Below are 26,137 nucleotides of genomic sequence, written 5' to 3'. Positions count from 1 at the left end.
GACATGTCTATGTTATTATTAATCATCATACATAGAGGGATACATTGATAGAATTTGATTTTTGAGTATAAAGGTCAGCTTTAACACTGTCAGGGGTGCTTACAGCTTTTACTCATTCATGTAAATCCTTTATCCCAAAGGTAAAAACTTATAAGTTTTGGAGTGGAAAAAAGGTGTTAGCTGAGGTTTGGTTAGTCAAGTCCATCTAAATCTGCTAGTGCATATAGCAACATAATCCCCACAGAGTTGCAATGCTGCTGTCCAAGGGTGGCTCCATTACTACCTATGACAGGAAATGTGATACTGGCTGGATCACCAGGTGAATATAAAGGGAAAAAAAGCCTAAAAAAAAGAAAACCAATGCAGCCAACATATCTAGGGATTGGTAAGCTGCGATATATTAAGTTTTTTGTTTTTGGGGTTAGATACGCTTTAAGTGCATTTTGTGGTTTTAGATGTTTAGGTCTTTCCATAATTTCTGCCCTTTTTGCAACATCTTATTTCATATATCATTTTACATCATATGACATTTTGCTTCATACTGTCTCCTAAAGTATGACTAAACCCAAGAACAAAAATGTAATATACTGTAGTTTATCAGTCCATTGATGTGGTGGTTGCATTATTTTTTATTTTTTAGGTACAGAAAAATACCCATTGATCCATTAGCAATTCATAGCAATTCAGTACCCTTGTAACTTCATGTGTACTGTCTCAGTCAAATCTCAATCAATGGTATTAGTTTTTCCAGCTATCTTCTGTGAACTACACTGTCCCTCCTCACTTTGTAATGGAGATAAAAAGAGGTGGAGATGTTTGTAAACGATTGAGGAACCAAGAGTGAGAACATTGCTTCTGCAGTACATGTCAATGTAGGGCAGGACGTTTGCATCAGGGGGAAAAAAAAAGGAGAAAAAGCCTTAAGAAAAGGAACTAATGCACTGCAGGCTGTTGTTTATTGGGTTACATTGAAGAAAGTAAGGATTGCACTTATAGGTACCTCCTAGGGAGGCTTCAGTGATGGTTGAAGGGATAAGATGTTACCATCAGCTTCCTTGGATATTCATTGAAGCCTACCTCATAAATACATGATCTGTGATTCTTAGTTTCTTCAATGCAGTTTTATCTGAGCTGCGGCAAAGCAAAGCTATGCCAAACAAGCCTACTGCATGTAAAAAACTGCAGAGTGAATAAGCTCCAAAACAGGTATTTTAAATGGGAGTGCTTGCAGAACCATTTAAGGACTGCACAACAGGAGCAAATGTTTTACAGGAAGGCATTATAGCTGCTACAAAAAGTATTGAGATTAATTCTCAATAATAATGATAATACATTGCCCGTCTTTCTGATAATAGAATGTGTTTTAAAAACTGTGCATGTAAAAATAAAATGTGCAACCCCTGACAATAAGTATGCTTTTTTGTTTTCTGTTATATAGGTTCCATTGGTTGAGCAGCATTTCAAAAGTGAATTCCACCCATTCCTAAAAGATTCCTACAAGGTCACCAAAATTAGTGGAGATTCCCAGCTAAAGATTTCCTTTCCTAAAATGGTGAAAGAGAATACTGTCATCATATGCACAGCTCAGATACTGGAAAATGCATTAATCCAGGCAGCTGAAAAAAAAGACGAAGGGGTCAGCCTGTCAGGTATGTACAAATATTTTATACTGAAAATCTATTTTGTGTCACTGTGGCTTTTCCTTCCACCAGCAATGTTCCACACTGATATGCCACCAATGGGAGCTTTGGTTGCTGGTTTCCTATATTTGGAGCTAAGCCTGAAGTTAAACCCAATACTACACCTGTATACAGTAGGAAAATGTGATGATGCATATTTTGATCATATTCATTATTCACAGCAGGAGATGACATGGAACGGAGGCTTAAGGAAGAACTCCGGGATTTTTTCAAATGAACCCTTCTAGTGGTTAAGTGCTCACTTTGGTCTAGGGATGAAAATAAAGAAATTCCCCTGATCATTGGTCCCTCCTGGCTGCTAGACTGTTCCCCGCAGCCTGTTCTCCCCCAGACTCCAGCGGTCTAAGGACCCATTACAACATCACATCTAATACAGGTCAATTAGACGTGAGGATGCCGAGAGATATACTGGAGTGCAGCGGAATGGTCGCTGCAGCAGGACCGAGGATCGGGTGAGTATATGTTATTTTTGCTCCTAGACCAAAATGAGCACTTAACCCTTGCAGTTCTGGGGTAGTCCCACTGCAAAGATTAATTTGAAAAAATTCCAGAGTTCCTGTTCAACTGAGAACCTTGTTTGGGTTGCCTTCCTATCTGATGATATTACTTGCAGGACCAAATTTATGTACAGCCTAATAGGGCGTGGAATAGGGTAGCAGGGTTTGCAATTTTTAGCCACCCATACATCATGCTATTAAAGTGTATGTCAAGTCAAAAAGTTTTTTTAGTCTTAGAGTGAGGAAGGATTAGATTACATGTCACGTTTTTACTGCCAGCATGAGCAAATCCAGACAGGGTTTCCAATCCTTTCCCACTCTAAAATGAAAACAATATTTTTTAACTGGCACTTTTAGCCTCTCTACCTCTCACCTTGACATTAATTGTGTGGCTACAATTTCTGATCTTGTGGGCGGGTAGGATTTTTGATTTTGAGAGGGGTGAGAAAGGAAAGTTGGCCTGATACTGCTAGGGCTGCTTGTCTCAAAATGGAATTATGGTGAACAAAGCAGTTTTTCTTCCTAACTGCCTCCTGCCTTATATATGAGTTAGGTGCTGGAGTCAGGGGACTCTCACAGATCGGTATTATGAGCAATCATTGTAAAGTTTTGCCCTTTTGACTATGGAAACAATAGCCATTGCCTTGGAAAACCAATCCTGATAAATCAATTCTTATCCAAGCAGTCTAGGACATCAGACCTTGGGGGTGGTGATTAGCAAATGCTCTCCAATGTGTACAGATCCCTATTATAATCCTTTGCCAAAATAATAATAGAGCAATAACTGAAAGCCATAGGTCAGCTGTTTCTGAAATTCCATACATAAAGTTGCAGTCATTCCCTGTGGTTTGTGTTTCCAGATTTCTCCCTCCTTATCATTGATGAATGCCACCACACTAACAAGGATGGTGTCTACAACAACATCATGCTGCGCTATATAAAGCAGAAAAAGAGGAATGAGAACATTCGCAAGACAGAAGGCCCCGCAAAAATGGTTTCTCTTCCTCAGGTTGTAGGGCTGACAGCTTCACCAGGAGTAGGAGGAGCCAATCAAAGTACAAAAGCTGAAGAGCATATTTTAAGGGTATGGATTTTATATGGTAATTTAATTGGGACTGGTTGTTAATATTTCTTTTTAATATTTTTATAATATTTTATCTGACAATATTAAAATGATTAGAAAGAGGGTTCCTTTCCAGAATGAGTGGGACTTTAGATTTTTCTAATACAAGAACCTTTCACTTAAAGAGACTCACAGCAAGAAGGGGTTTAAACTGCTACAGGTATGAAGAGCAGGCACCAAGAAGCACCTGTACATACCTACAGCAGCCTTCTAAACCATCATTCTAATGGGAGAGATAAATACTTAGGTAAGGTTGAGGACCAGCATACAGCCTGACCATGTATTCCAATAGGCTTCACAGAGACATAGAAACTGGACATAGAAACTGATAGAAACGGGACATAGAAACTGATTTGAACAATACAGGTAGCAAATGTGGCTTGCACTATTAGTCTAGAAAATGTTAAGAAGCTACCAATGTCTATCCATAACTAAAAAAAGATAAAGTTAATTTAGTTTCCCCTTTTAATTTGGAGAACTGATAGTCTTAAGTAACAAAGCAAAGAGCCATGGACAAAGTGTAGTTACTCATCAGTAAGACAGTAAGATGTAGCCAACAATAAAGGAAGCTGTACCTGTCCCTTACTGTACTCATCTAAACCTGAAAAATGAAAACAAATGTTTGTCTTTCTTTTTTTTTTAGATATGTGCTAATTTGGATTCTAGGATCATGACTGTTAAAGAACACATAGATCAGCTCCAAAGACAAGTTAAACTTCCATGTAAACAAGTTGACATTGCCGAAGATAAAAAGAAGGTAGTAAAGTTTTTATTTCCTACTGAAATTAAACCGAATTTTTCCATAAGAACTAATATGCTTCTGCATTCTAGAGTTTATTAAATGTACTCAACATTGTTTGATCCAACTATGTGTTGGTCTACGTCTGTCTTTTTTATGCCCTTTAAGTGTGCAAATTACTTAAAGGAGAACTATGAGATGAGTGATTTCCACTCACCTCATAGTTCTAGCCGACCTGTGACAATGAGACTGTCACGGGTCGGCTCAGTAGATTGGGAGGTGAGCGAACACATACCGGGTTCGCTCACCTCTCGATCCTGTCACGGCTCTCTGCCGTGACAGGGGGAGGGGCTGGATTCCCCTCTCCGATCTGCCAGCGCTGACTGGCGGAACGGACAGGAAGGGGGCGGGTACAGCTGGCTCTGCCACTAGATAGGCAGAGCCAGCTGTCACTCACGCAGCTGGGCGGATCTCGACATTGATGTCGGGATCCGCTCCGGCTGCGGCGTCTCAATATACCGCGAGCTGTAGCTCGCGGTATACTGAGCTTAGGGTAACGGGAGGACGCTAGTTTGTGTCCTCCCGTTACCCTAAGGAGAACTATGGGGAAAAACACTGACCCCATAGTTCTCCTTTAAAAGATTTTCAGCTTCCTTTATGGGATGGTCCAGCTTCTGAACCATCTGTCTGAGATTTGTAACTCTACAATAATGTCTCTGCATACACAAGTGTAAGAATTGTGTGAGCTTCAGGGGTTGGTGCTCCAGGGCATAGTAAAGAATTGACACAGAGGGAATGGTTTTGCATCTGCCCATACACATGAGCAATTTTGGATAAATCTGTTGGCCAGCCAATGAGAGATGGCTTTTTGTGCATTGCTGAGCTGTTAGCAGTTAGTTGCTTTTAAGCAGAAATATGTTTAGTAAGGCTTGCCATAAATGCCCATAACCAGTACTTTCAATAAAGATGCGCCCAATATCCCGCACAAAGATTTTCCAGCTTCTTGGAAAATCACTGTGTCAGTGCTGCAGGCCATTGGCTGTACACCAATTCAGTCCATTGAGTGAACCCTAGTTCAGTCCATTGGATGCACACTGTTTCAGTCCATTGTAAGTGCACTGCTTCATTCCATTAAATGAACACTGCTTCAGTTCTTCGGATGCACACTGCTTCAGTTCATTAGGTGTACACTTCTTCAGTTCATCAGGTGCATACATTGCTTCAGTGCATTGGGTAGACACCAATTCAGTACACTGGCTGCAAACCACTTCAGTCCATCAGATGCACATTTCTTCACTCCATTGGCTGTACACCTTGTGGTTCAGTCCTTTGGACATAGACTGATCTGGTCCCTTGGATACATTATGCTTTGGTTTATCTGTGCACATCACCTCAGACCATCAGGTACATGCCACTTCAGTCGAATTGGGTGCACACCACCATTACAGTCCTTATGGAAAGTTGCACAAGAAAAAAACAGCAGTCCCTATGTTACAGATGTTGGACAGAGAGCTCCCTGCCTGTCATCTGAGAGAGACATCTTCCCTTCTGTGGCTAGCCTAAAGGTGCTTACAGACCAGAGAATGTACTACTAGTCTGGCTTAATGGTCAGCCCTGGTGATCTCCAAAAAGAACCAGCATGCACGTTTGGCTGATGGGATAGCCCATGCCTCCCTAAATCTGAGTGCTGCTGTTCAGTGGTTGACAGGATACTGAACGAGGAGTTAAATAATGTATCTTTGGTGGTTAGATTGTGTTCCCATGTCTGGCCACCAACTAAGGCTAAGAGTCCAAAGAGTCTAATGGGTAAGAGTCCAGAAAAAAATCATCTTGCTGAAACACTTTCTTCTCGTTCCTGGGCAGGTGGCCGTAATTAGTTTATACAGTTTTTGTATGAGACAGGTCCCCTTATGATTTCTCCAAAGCATATGGTGGATTTTGGAAGAGAAGACTGCAAACCTAGGTTGCTCAATAGAATAATGAGAGAACAGCTGCTGCAGGGATGCACTTTCTGTCAATGCTTCCAATATGTTTTATATTAAGATTTATTTTGCAGAATCCTTTTGGAGATAAACTAAAAAAGATGATGATGGAGATTGAACAGTTTGGAGATTTGTCTTCTACATCTGAGCATGGAACACAATCTTATGAACAATGGGTGATTCAGAAAGAAAAATCAGGTAAACCTGATATATTTATTATCACACATGTAACATATAGAATAATTCACATATTTAATACTCAGATTCTATGATACATTACCACATAACTAATGTTGCCTGTATGGTGGTGTTATGGGAGCACAAGTTATTAACCATACCAATATGTAGACTAGATCTTTCCCAAATTTAGTTGTACAGCTTAGACTCAGGTGACAGATAACTGAAGTTCTGCACACATGAGAGCTGCAGAGAACATGTGATAGTACTACATAAAACATTGACTAAAGGGATTCAATATGTCTAAGTTTTGGATGGCCATGCACCCTGCCACGTGCTGTGGTTCCATCCCCCAATCCCTACATCATTACTGAGTTCTGTAGAAGATAGGGTTCAAAGCTGTGGGTCTCAGCTGGTGGGTCGCAGTCCGGTGTTCAGTGGGTCGCCACGTGCCTTCCACTGCGCTAAGTGAGAGACTTCTCAGCCTCCCCTAGTACAGTACTGCAAGTTCTCACGCCAAGCAGCCATTCAAAATATGCTGCCTGGCGCCGACTGTCAACTTGAATTGGGGTGGGCTGGGGGTATGGCCGCGAGGGAGCATTGCTTACAGCTCCCTTGTGTGCCTTGTAGAGGTGCCTGGATCGGATTGACCTCACATTCTGGCTCCTGGCACCTCTACATGGCATGCAAGGGAGCTGTACAAGCAATGTCATATGGATGGAGCTCTGTCACAGCACAGCAGCCCACACTGGAACCCAGGCTGAGGATCCACTCCAGTTCTCGTAAGGTAGGGAGACTGGGGGGGATCTTAAAAAAAAAAAGTAAAATAAAATAAAACACTTTTATGGTGTGTATGTGTGAGAATGTCTGTGAGTGTGTGAGATTGTGTATGTGGTTGTGTGTGTCTGTCAGTGTTTTGAGGGTCGTTCACACTAGTACAATGCGTTAATCACACGTGTGATTAACGTACTGTACCATGCAATTGCACCTACTGCGCATTCTGGTGCGAAAGGTGCGCTGCGATTTATTTGAATGGCACCCCAAACGCGCCTCCTGCCCACAGTTCAATCACCCGCACCGGAACGTAACGGTACTGCAATGCCGTTTGTTCCAGTGTGGTGCTACTTGGGTCGCAACTTAATGACCAAGGACAAATGTGGGTCCTGAGGTTACACAGATTGAGAACCACTGATTCAGAGGATGGAACCACAGTGCAGGGAGCATAGGCATCCAACACTCTTGGAAGTGTAAAATGCTAATGACACTGATGGAGGATGGGGACCCTGCAAGGCTCAAAAACATTGGAAGTTTGAACTATGTGACATCACATTCAATTTCACAAAGGCATACTTGGAGTTCTGGTGGCACTCTTCTACAGTACTGGTTTTGCATGGCTCAATCCTCTTTGCAGCCACTGCAAGTAGCTGCACGTTGATCACATCTAGATCCAGCACTGTCCGGATTGTGCGGCTCCACACAAGATTTTTATTGCATAGAGTGGTGAGTATAACAGTTCTTCTCTTAAATGGTACAGGTATTTGGATGTGTTTTTGGACCTCACAGGGTCTATTTAAGGCAATCTGAGGCTTCAAGATTTAAGCAAAGTTACAGTATTTCCTGGATGGCATTGATCAGCATACTATTCATTATTGAATGAGATATGCTTTAAAACAACAAAATATGAACAATCACATTTCATTTGATACTGCTTAGATCCGTTGGGACATCATCTCTGATTTGGAGGCTTGCGCTTCTGCACTTTTCATTTATCATCATTGCTCATGTTAAATTACCAACAAATATATAAACATAAGTTATTTTCTCTGTTTATGTTGCCTATAGCTGCCAAAGAAGGCAATCGCACCCAACATGTCTGTGCCGACCATTTGAAGAGGTATAACGATGCTCTGCAGATTAGCGACACAATCCGCATGAATGATGCGTTAAGTCATCTAGGGAAGTTCTACATTGAAGAAAAGAAAAAGATCTTGCTCCTGCAGGAGACAGACGCTGAAGGAGTTTCTAAAGAAGTTGACAAGACCGATAGTTATCTCATCAATTTATTTTACAGTAAGTATCATTCTGTCTGCTATGCCTGCTTCGCAAATTCTTCAGTTGTATACAAAGGAAGCAGCCATTGTCCTATCAATTAATTAAAGAGTAGTGACATTGTGGTCTTTCTCTGGTAAAGGTCCACACTTCTTTTCTTTCCTAAAGCATAATATAGTGCAGCTCTAAAGCCACGCAAACATCTTTCATTGTTGGAAGCTGCACCAAAATTGTCCCAAGCTGGATGTTCCCTAAAAAATGCATAACTCTAAAAAGAAGAACTTTTCCTCTAAAAATAATAGTATCAATAATCGATTATAATTATAATCGATTATGTCGATTAGTTGTTGCAGCCCTAATGTAAATCTGCATTCACTGTTAAAGTGGGGTTCAGTTGCAGAGGTGTAAATGGGCACTTACGGAAGCAGAATAGTCATGATGAAAGAGGGTTTATTTCAGCAGTGGACTCTGGAAGCATAGTGATGGAGCTGTCACCGACAGCTCCCGGTCACTGTTTAGGTCACATGATCATGAGCCCCTTAATTGATATGCTGTCTGTGCCCTGTTGTGCCGATTTCACATTCACATTCTATATTATACTATAACTTTCTGACTCCTTCACAATAGTCCCTAATACAAACATAGAGGATGAGTCCACCTTGCAGGTGAACAGACAGTAACTTTGGCTATACATGCACTTTAAGCGAAAGTATGGCATATTTTTAGTGAGAACATATTACGGCAGTGTATACCTTGAAATATTTCAGATGTGACTTTCACATGCTCTTTCATATTTTTCTAATTTTATTAAATGTAGAGATACTGTATGTATATTATCTGTTATTAGCAGGGTATATTGGTCACTTCTGGGACTAGCCTGCTGTGGCCAACATACATCCTACATGATAAGCAGCTTAAAATGTATTTAGAATCTGTAACGCTCGAGCCAAGGAGGTTAGGTTGGATCGCAGCTGCGGAAATTGGCTAGGCACCTGTGTGTGTGAATTGGCTCAGATCGAGGGTTCCCGTTTACACTCTGTATGGTATGGAGTGAGGTTGTAACCCTCTAGCACATCATACGCCAATCACAGTATAGGATGGGGGGTTGGAGGTCCCCTGTAGGTATGCTCAGCAGTATTCCTATATATGTGGTAACCCAGCAGCCTTTAGATAGTATGATTCGTATGCGTAAATGCAGTCACATTAACCCCACGCTCTCCACGGAGACAACTGCTATGTGTTGCATAAGAAGCGCAGTAACACTATTAGTATACAATTTGTAATGGAGTAGCAGGTCACTGCTATCACTTTAAATCATGTGCGCAAGTGAGTAAACGCTGACACTTTCTATAGATTAGCCCCTAGGGCACGGTACTTGCAGTTAAATATGGTATTATAGTCCAGTAGCTAGTCCAGGAACCTGCTATTGGAGTCCTGGCAGTTCCAGAGAGAGGTCCCAGAGGCAAGCCCAATGAGGAGTCAGAGGAGAGCAGGGAGGGATCGCTGTGAAGCACCCGGTGGTAACAGGAGGTTGTTCGGGTGAGGTGAGTGGCAGGCTGGCGTCAAGGCTGCTGGTTCATGTGTCCTTCGCTATCAGGCAAGTTGCACTGGCTCGACATTCGCAACACTAGAACACCGAGCCATTGCAACTCGCGTCATTATGAGGAGGAGGATCGCAGAGGGGGAGGAGCCGAGCGCGCCGTGCGCCGCCTCGGTCTCCTCGTGACGTCACGCCGCTGGGTGAAGAGGCCGGCCCGCGGCCCCAAGCGCCGGACACGGGATACCCTATTACAGAATCCAAGAACAAAAATATAATATATGGCGGTTTACCAGTCCTTAGATGTGGTGGTTGCATTTGTTTTAATTTTAAGGTCTTTTTCCCTTATGTTCACCTGGTGATCCTGTCAGTAACACACTTCCTGTCCTAGAGGTGACAATGTTAACTTACCATAGGACAGGACTACAAGCACCTCCCTCTGGCATGATCAACAGTTATTTTTTATGCTTATTGAACAGCTATAACTCAATTTTTTCAACAGTATATTCAACAAACCAAAAGAGGCCAAACAAGAAACGTTCATTAATGGAGTTTATATACATGTTAACAATTGTGCAGCTTTCAGCCACATACGGAGTGCACTCATAGACTTGCCTTGTGAGAAGGAACAGTAAAGCACAACCATTGTGTAGCACTCCAAAGCAAGAAGCAAAGAATGTGCATGTAAAAAACAAGCATGGCTGTCCCATGTACATTTTTATATATTATATATGTAACAGGAGTTTCAAAGTATGGGCACACAGTGAAAAGATGATCTACTTAAATGTATTTAGTTTACGCATACTGTATCTAAAACAACATGACAAGGAGTGTATATTTTCTTTTAGTCTACAGTCTGAGAATTCTACATAGCGCTGCAGTACATTTTGTTGTAGTATGATTTTAACTAATATAGTTTATTATTTGTTATATCTTCAGAAGAAATAAATAATCTGGAACGTCTAGCAGAGAATGAAGAGTATGAAAATGAGAAACTTACTAAGCTCAGAAGAGCAATAATGGAAGAATTCACCAGGAATGCCAAAGCCAGAGGGATCGTATTCACAAAGACGCGCCAAAGTGCTGCCGCCCTGTGTCAATGGATTAGCGACAATGAGAAATTCAAGGAAGTGGGCATCCGGGCACATTTCCTGATTGGGGCAGGGAGCAACAGTGATTTCACATCTATGACTCAGGTACGTTGTGCTGTACAAATGCTAAAATAAGGTAATTAACACTAATATTTAAATAATGCATACTCATGAGTAGGGATGAGCCCAGGTTTGGACCAAACACAAGCTCATTCCAAACCAGAAGAAAGTTGCCAGTGTTGGCCCAATCAGCTGCGGACGGGGCATTCCCTGCCTCACAGCTGCACATGAACAAATAGGTGGGATGCAGGTCACATTATTTACCTTATATGGCCACATTGCCATATTTCGGCAATGTCATTGGCCAAGTATGGCTTTGTGGCCATATAAGGTCATTGAGGTCACCAGCATCCCACCCATTTGTCTATGCACAGCTGCAAGGTGGGGAATGTCCTGATCGCAGCTCATTGGGCTGGGATTGATACCTTCCTCTTGGGCCTGATTGAGCACGGATTCGGTCTTAAAAAGCATTTAGTTACATCAATTTAGTAAGTGCAACAAATACCTGTTGACCTTGACAAAAATCCAGTGGCTTTTGTGCCTCTGCTGCACTATTTTCAGTAATCAGTATTATCAGCCCTTCCCGGTTCTCTCTGTGGATTGTAGAACAACAACCTCTCCATGTTATGAGAGTTCTTTAAATATTGCTGAAAATATTAGTCTGACAGACGTAGCAAGTGTAATGTATAATGTCATATATTTATCTCATTTTAGAATGAACAAAAGAAAGTAATCCATAAATTCACCACTGGAGAACTTAACCTACTTATCGCGACTAGTGTGGCTGAAGAAGGTCTTGATATCCCAGAGTGCAACATAGTGATCATGTATGGTCGAATAACCAATGAAATTGCGATGATGCAGGTATGTTCATTTACACTGTGCTCATACAGTATATGTGCCATTTATTAATAAATTCTGCTGGTGGACAAGTGGGCATTGTGACGACATGGTGATCAGTTTATAAGTTAAATGTGTATTGGGTTTGAGTTATGTTTGAGTGCGTTATGCTGTGTGACCTGGTTATGGAAAGAGTATCAGCACCATCCCTCGTTATCTCCCATTGTTCTCTGAGGGAGCTCAGAACAATTACATTCTGGCCAGGCTCCTGCTATGGCTGTCTGGAGCTCGTTAGCAGGTGGACACCTGTGGTGTTGAGCAGACCGATGGTCTGGGAGGGGAGGGTGGATGTGATGGGATTATATTCTGATTTCATCACTTGCTGTATATAAGTTTGTGCAGTTGCTCAATAAATCAGAGTTTGTTTACCCTACACTCGAGCCTTGGCTAGTGACTGGGGAAACTGGGAGCTACAGATCAGCGGGTTCCAATATCTCCTCAGCAAGGAAGAAGACAGCGGCGGACATACTCATCCTGAGTACGGGGGTCCGTCACAGGCATCATGCCGGCCATTATTCCCTATGTGCCAGACCTGTCCCCCTGCCCACAAAAATGTTAAAATGAGTGTGATTTGCAAGTGACTTTACTTAGTATGCTCTAAGGGTCTCGTTAAATAAAACTGTCACAGACCAGGGTAATAATTCAAACTTTGCATATGATAAAAAAAGGAGTAAGCAAAATTCAAAAATATCTGTAGTTGAAGTTATGTGCGAATCTTGACTTCTCCTGTAAAAGTTGGGCTTGGCTCCACCCTTTACTGCCTCTTGAGCTATCATGGTAGCCCTTTCATATGATAGGTATCCTCCCTGACCAAGAGGGAGGCTTGGAAGATGAAACGGGATGGTGACAACCTGTGCTTTAATTTTTAGCTGCCCATGTCACTAAAGGTACTCATGGATTATGATTTTTCTCATTGTATGCTTGAATTGCCCATGTTTGTTACAGGTTTACTTTAAAGGAGAATTATGAGGCGAGTGCTTTTCACTCAGCCTCATAATCTGAGCCGACCTGTGACAATGAAATTGTCACAGGTCGGCTCAGTAGATCGGGAAGCGAGCGAACACATACCGTCGCTCGCTCACTTCTCGATCTATCCATGCAGAGAGCAGTGACTGTCACTCACAGCTCCCTGCAGGGATTCCCCCCCTTCCCTGTCCGATCCTCCAGCGCTGACTTGTGGAACGGACGGGGGAGGGGGTGGGTACAGCTGGCTCTGCCTCTAGATAGGCAGAGCTAGCTGTCACTCACGCAGCTGGGTGGATCCAGACAGCATTGTTGGGATCCGTTCCGGCTGCGGTGTCTCAGTCTCAGTATACCGCGAGCTACAGCTGAGCTTTGGGTGACGGGAGGACGCTAGTTTGTGTTGGTTGCTGGGCCTCCAGTGCGTTCCTGCACCTTATTAGGAGGAGTTGGCTACCTCTAGGTACACCTGCATGTAATTTATCGACTTCATTAATATGCTCACACTTGGAGACTCGGATACATAGAGTTAGGACCACACTTTGCAGAGGTGCCTTGGCGCGGCAGTGTGGCTTCTACATATTTTTGGCCAAAAGTTTGTGCAACTAAAACCTCTGATTTTCACGCATACTGTTGACAGGGCTACTTTTTTGGTTGCAGGCTGGCTGGCAGGTTGTGGCTGGGGAATTTTTGTGTTTTGTATTGTTGTAAGCCTTCCCAATGTGCGCCCTGCTATAAAGGCTGGTTATAGATTCATGCATGTACCATCTTTTCTAACTTACTGTATGTGACTGAAGCTGTATCCCCAGAAACTGGAGTTCATCTTTACATTTTCAAGCATGTACATTATTTAGAACTGGTGAAGCATAGTTTTATCTAAAAAGGGTTTTAAGGGCGATTTAACTTCACTTGATATCATTTTTTGACACAGATTCGGGAACTCCAGAGTCAAAACATTGTTGAGAAGAGAGTGAAGAAAAGGAAAAACATGCGTAAGGCGTATCAGCAGAATCCGCATTTGGTGACCTTCCTGTGCAGAAAGTGCCAGAAGCTTGCTTTTTCCGGCAGCGATATCAGTGTGATAGAAAACATGCACCATGTCATTCCAGACCAAAAATTTAAGTAAGTGTCTGATGTTTCCCTTTATCATTGCAGACAGTTGAATTTTTTCTTTCAATTCATAACTCCATGTTATTCACTATTTAGAGACCACGGGGCTCATTTACTGAAGTCAAATAGGCTGCTTACTTTGCAAGGGAACTTTCATTTTGCAAGGGAACTTTCATATTGCAAGGGCATTTTCCCTTAGTTTAGGGAATGAAGTGACGCTTTGTTGGCCATCATCCAATCTTGTGCAAGCAAAAATATGGTTTCTTTTCCTTAGATTTGTTTGATTTAGTATTTCACCGCATTCACTAAGCTATGGGCAAATTCACTTGCAAAGTGAAGAGCCTATTTGCCTTTAGTAGACATGTGCACTGACAAAATATTTGTTATGTTATCGTTTGGATTTTTCGTATGTATTTTTTTGGGATTGGGGTCCGAAAGTCAATTAGTTTTGGCATTCAGATTCGGACGAAATTCGTTAGCGGTAGTATATACGAATTTTTGTTCCGGACGACTTTTCATTGCAGCAAAGTGACATTCGACAAAAGGAAAAAAAAAATGATTCTTTATTTTAAGGTTGGCAGAAGAAAAAAAAGAAAGAGCGTGGTTCCTCCCGATTCGTACCAGACCCTTTAGGTCTGGTAGGAATGTTAGGAGGGACCCCCCGAAGTTAAAAATAAAAAAGGTGTGTGGTGTTCCCCCCAAAAGCCGTACTAGTCCGTTTATGTCTTGTAGGAATTTTAAGAGAGGAAAAAACTGTGGTGTCCCCCCTAAAATTCCTACCAGACCCTTGAACCGAACACAGGCCCGGCAGGGCAGGAAAGAGGGGGGGACGAACGAGCGCCCCCCCTCCCTGCGCCTTACCAGGCCACGTGCCCTCGGCATTGGGAGGGTGTCCCCATGCCGATGGGGACAAGGGCCTCTTCCCCACAACCCTGACCCGGTGGTGGGGGGGGCGGTCGAGCAGCCCCCCCTCCCTGTTCCTTACCAGGCCCCCCAGATCCCCCCCCCTTTGTGGATGAACGACGCCTGCCGACTCACCGAAATAAAAGAAGTCCTGCCGAACGATGACCCGTCCGAACCCCACGAAGACTCGCTGCAAAATTACATATCTGGCCAGAATAGAACAATAGCATTCGGGAGCTCCCGAATGGCATACAGGTCTGTGAGCCGAGGTGTCATATGAATAGTATTATGACATCTCGGCTCACAGACCCCAAGGGCATTCTGGAGCTCACGAATGCTATTGTGTTCAATGACAGCTGAGAATGTCAAATGGGTGGAACGAGCTTCATGACGTCACGGCTCACTCCCCCCATTTGTTTACATTTTGGCCAGAGATGGGACTTTCGTTGGTACTTTTTATTTCGGCGAGTCGGCGGGTGTCGTTCATCGTGATTGACGCAGGAATATATCGATGGAGCCATTTTTTTACTTTTTTTAATAAAGGAATTGTCAACAATTTACTTTTTTTTTCTTTATTTTTTTTCAATTAAAATATTTTTTCTAAAAGTGTTGTGTGTTTATTCACATTTCAGTTGAACCCTTTAGTGAATAAGTAGGGGTACAAGTACTCCTTACTCATTCACAAGGGGGAGGGCAATAAGGGCCTGCTATGGCTTTTGAGGGAAACCCCATGCACTTTTTTTTATTTATAACTTGGGAGGGGAGGGGGTCCCTTCTAACATTCCTTCCAGACCTACAGGGACTTGTATGAATCGGGAGGTGAACCTTACGTTTTTATTTTGTTTTTTTCTTCTGCGGACTGCATACATCTGATTGGAATTTTAAGACGGTCTCCAACAACCTCAACGTTTGTCAAGTAGAGGGCTGTCAACAGGGTTTCCTACGGCTCAAATTTTGGCAAATTTTTCAGGAACCAGCCCAAATTCACTCAGTTTATTGCCCGCTTAATCTAGATGTGGTTCTGTTGTCCTCAGAGAACAATGTAAATGATAAAATTCAGTTCAGCCAGAAAGCACAACAGGCCATCAGCTCACACAATCACTGGAAAGATCAACAAGGCATTTATTTGAACATATCAAACAGAGTTAATAAAATGCTTTCAATTGTATATTTAACAGACCAAAAAGGAGCGAATAAGAGAAGATCATTTTTGGGTTTTAAATGCACATTAACCTATCTAACATGAACCTACCGCCTCAAGTGGGCTCTTGAAACCTAATAATCAGTAACTGTAATTGTGTTTGTTTTTTAGGAACAAGTTCAAAAAAGGGCAAAATAAAACACTTCAAGAAAAATTTGCTGATTACCAAACAAATGGTGAAATAATCTGCAAAGACTGCGGACGGGTAAGTTCTTGTAAAAGGAGTTGTATCTTAAATAGTAAAATGTTTTATCATCATTACCTTCAATTCTGTATATGCATCTAAAGTGCACACTTTGATATTATGGTGTGGGGGTTACAGTGTGCATATACATTTTTATTTTACAGATTTTAGGACATGTGTGTGTTGCATTTTAATTAGTTCATTGAATTTCTTTACATTACACTTATTGGGGGCGATTCAATATAGCATTTGCAACACTTTTCTGGCGTTAATGCTGACTAAGAATGTCCTGTGCCAAACTCAGCAAATCGGTGGGACAGTTTTAATTCTATTACTGACACATGTGACAAAGTTTATAGGCACAAAGTGACAAGACGTACACTGTACGTCTCCCGTCACGAAGGGGTTAATAGCGACACTTTTACATTATGTTGCAATGTTTGTGACAAATTCATAAGGAAATACCTCCATTTTGGAGCTAAGGAAACTGGCAGTAAAAGAGACCAATGTCATTTTGGATTCATTTGTGTGGGGAGTGAGGAGTTTGTCCCCACCACATTGTTGGTTGCTTGGGTGCTGGTGGGTCCTATCAAACAATGGGGCTCAGCCGCATAATGTTATTGGTTACTAGGATGCCAGTGGACCCAAGACCACCGGCATACCACCAACCAATCAGGCTAGCCTGTTTGATGTCATTGGTTGCTAGGAAGGTGGCGGCCCAGAGGCTGCTTGCATCCTAGCAACCAATCAGGCTCGGCCACACAACATCGTTGTTTGCTAGGAGGCTGGCAGCCCAGAGACCATTGGCATCCTAGCAACTACTCATGCTTGGCCACATAATATCTTCGGTTGTTGGTGTCCTAGCCACCAATTAAGCTTGGTCATACAGTATCCTTGAGCCCTGCGCACAAGGCAGGCCTTGCAACAAATTCATGTGCATGTTTTTGATGTGTACATGTATTTGTCACATTCACTGATATTTATTGTTTGGACTATGGTGGCTCAGACACTCTTCTAAAGAGTGTCTGTGCCACTTTTTATGAATTCCATGTTATATGATTATGATTACAATGTCTGTGTTTTGTTTTGTAGACATGGGGAACGATGATGGTGCATAAAGGATTGGATCTACCTTGTCTTAAGATTTGCAATTTTGTCATTAAGTACCAGGATCAGAAAATTACCAATGATACTTTGGAAATTTGGAGCGAACTTCCAATTAAGTTTCCAGCATTCCAATACGTGGAGCCTGATGATAGCGATGATGATTGATAAATTCAATACATGAACCACTATCAGATTGCTTTCTTTGTTGCTTAATCTTGCATGTTCAAAAGGGGGAAAAGGGTAACCCTGTGGAATAAGATCCTGTTCAGGGGCAGGATGCCTTTTTAGCAGCTCTGACCAGGGAAACGGGTGTCTAGGGATAATTGCATGGCAATGTTTGCCATCAACCCAGTGTCAAGGGTGGAAGGGTTGGCATTGGAGTTTACAGCAAAGGACAATGTTTTAAAGTGTGCTTTTGTGTTGTGTCGTCATACCATCTTTGGACCCTTGTGGGGAACTTTGGGAATGAGGGAGGGAGTGAGTACAGAGGCTGCTGAGAGGAGTCTCAAGATTCTATGCTAATTACGTAACATGCAGAATAACTGCATGCAACACTTCTAATGGGTAGGCTATATAGTCCATCATAGCTGGGCAGATAAAGCAGACATTATGCTACTTCCAATAACTGATACTAGATTTTACAGTAATAATCATGTCATATGGTTGGTCGCAAAAGGCATGGAGCCTGCAAAATAAGGTGTACCATTTTGCATCTGTAACTAACAATGCTAGGCTGTTGGTGTGAGTGTTCTCTAATAGTGCTGATGTGCTGCATTACACTCGTTCTTTTTGTTGCTGCACCGTGTCTCTTATTCCAGAGCAGCCCGAAAACAAGACAAGACCAATTGTAGATAGTGTGAACCGGCCCTGATAATCTAGGTCTGAATTTGTTTAACAGCCTAATTCATCAAGGTTTTGGTGGTGGTGGTGGTTGTGGACAGGCTTCCCTGTATCATTATAACCTATTCCTATGTAGCATTAAAGCACTAAATCTAAGAACCTTTTAATTGTATGACTATATGCCAAAACTGTCCCTAAAGAACGCTGTTTTGTGGACTGAAGAAATATTCAGGCTCACTAACAACTGGCGTCATCTCTGATGCACAAAACACTTTGATAGGCTGATTATTGCTTCAGCAGCCTAAACTATATGCAGATAATGGGAATTGTTGGCCTGTGTTGATAACTGTGCATCTGTGTATGAGTTCATAGAAAGACAGTAACTCATGAGGCTGATTTACAGTTGGGGACTGATTTATAAAGCATTTACCCGGCATTGCTGTCTGTAGATGAATTCCTATATTCCTGTGCTCCATCTAGTGGCAGTTCTATTGTGCAAACGTCAATCGCCCAGCTATACACTGGGTGAATGCTTTATAAATCAGCCCCTTAAAGTTTTTGTTTACAGGTACAACACTGGAACATTCAATATGGGTAAAATACTGACTTTCTTAGTGGGGTAAACACTTACACAATGAACATCTTTAAGCAAAGTTATATAGCACACCATGCAAGTGTTATAGGACTCCATCTGATTGTATACCAGGTTAACCAAATAGCACAATTGTTTCACTTTCTGTACTTGCACTGTTGAACAGGTCATGTTTATCCTATGGGTAATTTTATCTTTACAATGTATATATTTAAATATTTTTTTTTCTATCATCTTTAAAACGTGTTACCGTGACAGCTTAAGTCATTGTGCATGTTGCCTGTGCTTTCCTTAGCATGAATTACTTATTTTAGAACATTAAAAACATCAGAGAATGATGGAACATTTAGGGCTCCTATGAATCTGAGCGGTGTTAGATAAAGACATGCAGTTTTTTAAAGGGCAGTTACAGTAAAATATATTGAACGTGTTCTAAAGTAAAGTGCCTCTCAAGCTGTTGCATGCAGGGGGTTTGGGAGCTGTCAAAGTGTACCACATATAACTGCATAACTTTATCTGAACCAGTAAAGCTGAACTCTAAGAATTTTTGTTTTGCCTTGTACCCTATGCAAACAAGTTACCTCTAATGATGGTAATCCTAAATTTGGATCCGTGTTGGTTGGTTATCCAATCTCACTCATGCGGTAATGTACAGGCTTGTTATCTTGTAGCTCCAGAAGAATATCACTGTCTGTAGATTCCGACATGAGTGAGAACAAGAAAATATCCAGAGTTCAGCTTTAAATAAAATGATTCACTTCCAACCGTTGCACCAAACCATTAGGAAGTGAAGGAGCCCATATACTACAAATCCAATGATAATACTAAGAAAGGTAGAGCTTACAAGATTTCTAAATACTCTAATCAGCAAGTGAACACTTGTTTTTAAGCTGCAATAATTGTATACATTGACAGAAATGGGATATGCTGATAATATATGTATCTGAAATGAGCAAATAAATGAGTGATCATTTTAACCTTCTGGCTAATTTGTTCTTTTCTGGTGTTTTCCTATATATACTGTAATTATGGATGGAAATTAGGACCTGTCCCCTGAAATAATTCTTTTAAAGCACTAGATGCGACTCCCAACTTCATTCAATTCAGAAGACTTAGGATATACTGTGAATGTGGGGCATGGTGCATCCTCCCTCCAGGGGAAAACCTTGCAATCACAGTGTAATGATGAAGATATAGGCACTGACACCATCATTCTACATCAGGGGTAGTCAAGCTTCAACCCTCCAGCTGTAGTGAAAATACAAATCCCATCATGCATATCCTTCTGAAAGTATTTCCTGTGACTGTCAGCGTTATGCAATGCTTAATGGGATTTGTAGTGTCACCACACCCAGAGGGCTGAAATTTGGCCTCACTGCTCTACATCATTGAGGACCCCCCATTATCAGGAGAGAGAGTCTAAAGAAAAGTGAACACATCATGTGACCATTCTGATGACATTTTATATGGGAAATGTTGTGGCACTGGGGGCAGAAGGGGTGAGTGTGGAGTACTAGTCTTGGGAAGAACTTGGAGACTTCCCTTCGTTTCAGAACATGCCAGTTGCCTGGTTCTTATTTTCTTATTTTTACTTACTGGCTTAAGTATTTTCTGAGTCATTGACCCAAAACAAGTATATAATTTCGGGGGTTCTGATGCCTCTAATGTTCTCTATCTACATACTTGTTGAGGTTCTGAATAAAGAAATATGCATTTAGTACAGGCGGTCCCCGAGTTACATATATACAACTCCTACTTACAAACGGAGGCCATTACTGTACAGCAGGGGTAGTTGTAATGCTTCCGCGCTTGTACGGATGAGAGGTGCCCGCCTTTTTGGGTCTGGTTTGTAGTACTGTATGTACATTACAGGTAGATGGCTCTTGTTAGACATGCAGATGAGGGGTGCCCGCCTCTTCTTCCGGGGCACTGTGAGGTTTTTACTGCTGTCTGTATCCTCATTAGAAAGATTAAATCTCAGTTCCTGTACTTGAGACAACAGGAAGTGAAAGGAAATCTACATCTAGGAAGGGAAATTCACTACTGTAAGAGTGATCATGGGAAAAAGGTGTCTCCACTGAAGCTTTATCACCAATCCTTGTTTCCACAACAGCCCAACATTTTCCAAATCCATTTGTCACAGGGATGGAAAATGAGGTGAACTCTTCTGAACAGGGGCACACACAGCAAAATAATCTTTACAGAGGGTAAATCCTTCCCTATGCTATCTAAAACAAACAAAAACATTTTTGACTGTTACACTTAAAAAATGTACCTGTTCCAACTTACATACAAATTCAACTTAAGAACAAACCTACAGTCCCTATCTTGTTCGTAACCCGGGGACTGCTGTACATTGCAAATGATTCCCAGAGCACTATAGGACAGCTCAAGCGACTCCCTGCTTTGCATCACTATATTCTAAGACAAAGCTATCTGATAATGGCGGTAAGTGCTTGTTTTAGTCTACGGGCTGGAATACAGCCGAATTTCTTCCCTGATCCTGGCTTCCACTGGGCTGCTAGACTGGTCCCTGCAGCCTCTTCTGCCCTGGGCTCCGGCAGTCTAAGGACCTCTTAAGTCATTATGTCTTATGCAGGGCCTCTCACCTGCATTAGAAGTGAGGAAGCTGAGGGACATTTCGTAGCCAAAGTGGAGAGAGGTAAACACTAACTGCAGCTGGAGCTGGGATCAGGTGAGTATATCTGCTTTGTATGAGTCCCCTAGACAAAATGAGCAATTAACCCTTGCAATGCGGGGGCAGCCCCACTACAAGGGTAAGCTTTTTATTTGCTCGGAGTTCTTCTCTAATATAGGAGTTTTAGCTATACATTTACTTTAACCTAAAATTCCAAAGCTAAATTCTTTATAAGCACACGTCATATTGTAATGTCCCCAGGCAGAACTATTGCAATGATGTTATATCGGTTACTTCCATCCACCCAACAGCAAAGAATCCTGTTTGGAGATGTTGGCTTCTGTAGCTCATGCTCAAACACTGAGGTCATCTCGGTGGAAGCATCCAAAGCAATGACACATGAAGCAAGTTCACAGTGTTGTAAAGAACAAAGAAACAATGCATGCAAAGCTGTCACTTAAAGGAAATTCTTCTTCTGCAATGAGAAATAGGCTGCTACTGCTGAGCTCCAAAACAAATAGGTTTTTGGCTTTAGTTTTACTTCACCTACAAATTTAAATGATGCGGTATGTATTCATATGCATGTCACATGAATAATAAGAACATACAAAGCCTATGAATGTGAAATGTTAAAGAGAGTATGTGTTCACCAAGAGAAGCGTGTCTGGACACGTGGCACCTCATTAAGTAAATGAAGCGGCATGTTTCTCGCCGAGTCTGTCTGGGCAAATGTTATGAATTACAACATAAAGCTAAATTTGCTCTGTACCAGCTGTTTGATGAATTATCTGCAGTTTTCAGTCACAGAGCAGATAGTTATTAGCTGTCAGCTCCATACAGCCTTCTACTACAGAGATCTAAAGAGAACCTGTCATTCTGGCTCATACCCGGGAAAAGATATGGGTTCTTGGAAGATGCTGTAGGAAGAAGTATAAGGTCCGGGACAGGCAAGTCATTGTGAATGATGCTGCTCTGCCATGGCACTAGGGCCGCTTCCAGGAGCTAAGCAATGGGAGCTGTAATCCTATATTTAAAAAAAGCTGAGACAGGGCAAAAGTGACAGGTACTCTTCATAGGGTACTCTCCATCCACTGACATTTACCTTCCTGTTACCTCTTTCCTGTTCAGTTGCGGGAACACTAAAGTTTGCCATACATGGAGCAAATTTTGGGCAGTTCTTGATGGACTAACCAAAACTTGCTCCATGGGTGGCCCTGTCAGCAGCTTACAATCCAACATCCTTCCATCTGACAATCCAGTTGGGTGGAAAATTCTCAACCAAAGTATGCACAGTCTACCTGCCCAGGTCGCACCTTGGTAACACTATTGGACGGGTGATACCAAAACGACTGACAGTCACTTTAGTGTTACCCCCTCTGAAAAGTCGGTCACTCAGTCATGGACTGGGAGCCCAACAGTTGCAGGAGAGAGGGGACCTGACGGCATGCCTTATCCTGCCGGGTGAACGTCTGTTAGAGAGGCAGTTATATGCGGTTCACTTTGTCTGTGCAACGGGGAAGCTACAGGTCCCTTGGAACCAATGGGACGGAATGGAGAGAAGGTGTGTTCGAAAGGCCTTCCCTGGCAATGATCAGCACCTGAAGTGACTAATAGGCCACGGCAATGTCACGTGCGCCCGCACATCACGCACGCACATCATGCGCACGTACGCAAGCATGAGTGCACCCACAACCAAGCTGCCGCCGCCGGGCACCAAATCAGCCCAAGAAGGACCCTACAATCTCTGCCATGCCCGCCAGACCCCAGGTAAGAAGGCACCCCTGGTCCCACGACAATGTCCCCTCCTCTCATCTTGGTGATGGACACCAGCAGGTATCACCAAGATGGGCACGCATGTGCAACTACGTCACGGCGGGGTGTCACCCGGTATCCGCTCCGCCGAGGGACGTATCTGTTTATCACACACAAATGTAAGAAAAGGTCCAAACTAAGAAGTCGGATTCAAACCTGCCCCGGATCTGCCCATCCATCTGCAGTCATCGGAAGCCCGCTGAGGGGCGGGCTTCCTATGACTGCAATGCTCGGATCAAAACTGCGTCCAATGTATTCCTATGGCATTTTGAGCTCCAGTTCACAGCGTGCAGATCCAGACCAGATCCAAAGCAGGTGAAAAAACTGCGGCAAGCCCTATTTTACCTGCTCTGGATCTGCTCTGGAACGCATCAAAAACGCATGCAAGTGCCTGAAAGCCCATGTTAAACTTTTTTTTTTTACCAAAACCGGTCTGGAACGCATCAAAAACGCGGCACAACCCACTGCACTGCGTGTGCAGAAACCTGACCGGATCTGCTCTGCATTTGGTGTGAACAAGGCCTTAAAGTGTTTATGTTAAACCTTTTTTTCTTGTTGTTGTTTTGGATAGCCTAGGGAAGGGTTTTTTTTTAATTTCTATCTGTGTCCCAACTGGGGAGATTCCCCCCCTCTCTATGGGTGATAGTAACAATTGTTACTAGAAATGTTAAAGAGGGAAGATCCAACATTTTATCATTACAAGAATAGAAGGGAAATCTTCCAATAGGGAGCTTTTTAATAGGTGTAGAAAATATTTAAGGAAATCATAGATCTGCTTTATTAATCTGTTGTAAAGTGCCATCACCCATAACAGCCAATCAGACTTTAGTATTGTAGAGTAAGATATTATTATGGATCAGTTGTTGTGGGTTACCGCACACCGCACAGAGCCTGGACACATGAAAGTGTGTGTCTCTTTCTCTAGATTATTACACTGAAAGTCGTAACTATCCTTGAAGACCGTTCATAAAGCCATGTGTCCTGACTAAGAGGTCACTTAATGCTTCTGATGTCATAGCTGGAACAATGCTTACAGCTGAAGGAACATTAGTCAGAAAGTGTGAAGGATTCAGTAGAGCACAGTGTGCAGGATGGGTCATGTATTACATTTTCTATATCGTCGTTGTTTATTATGGAAATGTTAAAACACCACTTTTGTGAAAGTTAAATCCGTGCTTTGCTCTAACAGGACAAATGAACAGGTTCCCTTTAATGCCCCTCCCATCCAGAAGCACATACTCACCTTGTCTTCACTACCCCACCACTCCATTCAGACACTGAAAGTGAAGATATTTCAGAGTATGGAGAAGCATGTGACTACAGGGGTGCTTGGTGATTGGTCCAGTGCTGTCAATGGGATCAGGAAGAGAGTCCTCAGCCCTGTGTAAGCTCAGACTCAGAGCTTACACCGGCTTCCTTTCTTCAGTCCCTGCAGATAAATGCAGCAATGGGATAGGAAAAGAAGGTCAAATGGTACTGTTAGGGAGGGGTGAATTAAAGGGGGAATTGATTGTTTCCAGCGTGGCTGAACCTGCACATAGTCTATGGGGTTGTCTACTGCCGTCTCTGGCCTCTCGAGAAAGCCCCTTACAAGTCTATAGGACTGTAATGAGCAGCAGCAACCAGAAGAGTGAGACTTGTGACATTGGATGTAAACAATCACTTGGAGGCTATGACCATTAGATTGAGGTAAACACGCATCCGTGGAGGGGGAGGGTAGCTTAGTTTAGCTAAGTGCAAAGGGGCAAAAAGTATACGTTCAGTTTGTCTTAAATTTCACTTATTCTTTAAAGCAAATCTTTTCCCAGATTATAGTAAAGGAGCTACCAGCAGGAAATAAACACTACCATTTAATGGCTTCCAGGGCACTCAGGAGTTCAAAACCCAAGATGTATATAGCATACCTCCCAACTGTCCCTCATTGGGAACCAAAGCTCTCTGTCCCTCTTTCCTCCTCAGTTGTCCCTCTTTGTAAACTGATGTACAGATATCTATGAAACGTTTCTGCTGGTCGTTTAATACTTTTAATGTTAATATAGGTATATTTAAGCAACATATATCCTCAGGGTGTCTGTACATAGATCCTTTCCTAATGCACAGCTGTTGCTTCAAGGTTTAATGTTGGAAACAAGGGAAATAGGAAAGTTAGGCTTTGTTCTATTTCATATTTAAAGAAACATATCCTGTGAAGTGTGCCAGATGCAGAAAAGGCAAGGTTAGTGAAGATTGATGATGGTGCGTGCAAGGGGACAGGACAGGTGAATATTAGGGATACACAGATACCAGTGCTAATACTTGGTATTTTCAGGAGAACCACCAGGGTCACAGTGTTTGCAACTGTGACAGGGCCATGCACTCTACCACTGTCCTGAAATCATTAGTCTGACAGACAATAGGATGTAGCAGAAGGTTGAAATGACAGTATTTTAAGGTCAAAAAAGGATAATGCCTTCCTCTTCCCATGTGCACATGTGGTCAGAAACTGGCTGAATCCAACACAGGAAAAAGGAGGTGTTACATTATACAAGGGAAGCAACACAGGAAAAAAGGGGTGTAATAAACCTAATGACCACTAAGTGGCAGCATACCAAACATTAGCTATACTGTACTAATATACAATAATATCAATCCAATTCCATTGTCATATAACTGCGGAGGCAGCACAGTCACGGAATCCCTTTAACTGCTTGTTAACAGTTATTAGCGCCGCGTTTTTTTCAGTGTGCATGTACATGACTGACATGAAATGACTAATGTCCAGTGGCAAAGAGTTGTAATCACCAGTGTAATTCAAGCCTAAGACAACAATGTCAGCTCCCATATTTCCATCCTATTAGGATCCCTTTAGGGCCCTTCCCGCTTTCTGTATGTCTCCGTCACATAACTTTCTATGGGGCATGTAGTGAAACTGTTAGAGTAGGTTCATGTGGGCTGC

The 26,137-nt window shown here is 42.4% G+C and overlaps 2 protein-coding genes across 2 annotated transcripts in view; both read left to right on the top strand.

Annotated features, from left to right (window-relative positions):
- IFIH1 (interferon induced with helicase C domain 1) overlaps nucleotides 1–17,547 on the top strand; it is a 47,048-nt gene extending 29,501 nt beyond the window's left edge. Inside the window, exons 8-17 of the mRNA XM_018556686.1 lie at nucleotides 1,439–1,649; nucleotides 3,058–3,281; nucleotides 3,964–4,077; nucleotides 6,116–6,239; nucleotides 8,061–8,288; nucleotides 10,744–11,000; nucleotides 11,670–11,819; nucleotides 13,741–13,937; nucleotides 16,141–16,234; nucleotides 17,306–17,547. Of these exons, the coding sequence (XP_018412188.1) occupies nucleotides 1,439–1,649; nucleotides 3,058–3,281; nucleotides 3,964–4,077; nucleotides 6,116–6,239; nucleotides 8,061–8,288; nucleotides 10,744–11,000; nucleotides 11,670–11,819; nucleotides 13,741–13,937; nucleotides 16,141–16,234; nucleotides 17,306–17,485 (1,779 nt within the window). The 3' untranslated portion in view covers nucleotides 17,486–17,547. The remainder of the gene's footprint in view (nucleotides 1–1,438; nucleotides 1,650–3,057; nucleotides 3,282–3,963; nucleotides 4,078–6,115; nucleotides 6,240–8,060; nucleotides 8,289–10,743; nucleotides 11,001–11,669; nucleotides 11,820–13,740; nucleotides 13,938–16,140; nucleotides 16,235–17,305) is intronic.
- Nucleotides 17,548–23,066: 5,519 nt separating this feature from the next.
- The window catches only part of LOC108787197 (prolyl endopeptidase FAP-like), a 78,819-nt gene continuing 75,748 nt past the window's right edge, over nucleotides 23,067–26,137 (top strand). Inside the window, exon 1 of the mRNA XM_018556685.1 lies at nucleotides 23,067–23,157. Coding sequence (XP_018412187.1) covers nucleotides 23,067–23,157 — 91 coding nt within the window. The remainder of the gene's footprint in view (nucleotides 23,158–26,137) is intronic.

Source organism: Nanorana parkeri, unplaced genomic scaffold (assembly GCF_000935625.1).
Source record: "Nanorana parkeri isolate BGI_ZX_2015 unplaced genomic scaffold, ASM93562v1 scaffold247, whole genome shotgun sequence".
In the NCBI taxonomy this organism is placed as follows: domain Eukaryota; kingdom Metazoa; phylum Chordata; class Amphibia; order Anura; family Dicroglossidae; genus Nanorana; species Nanorana parkeri.
The sequence above is the reverse complement of the archived record's forward strand: the minus strand, read 5'-3'. Positions and strand labels throughout refer to the sequence as shown.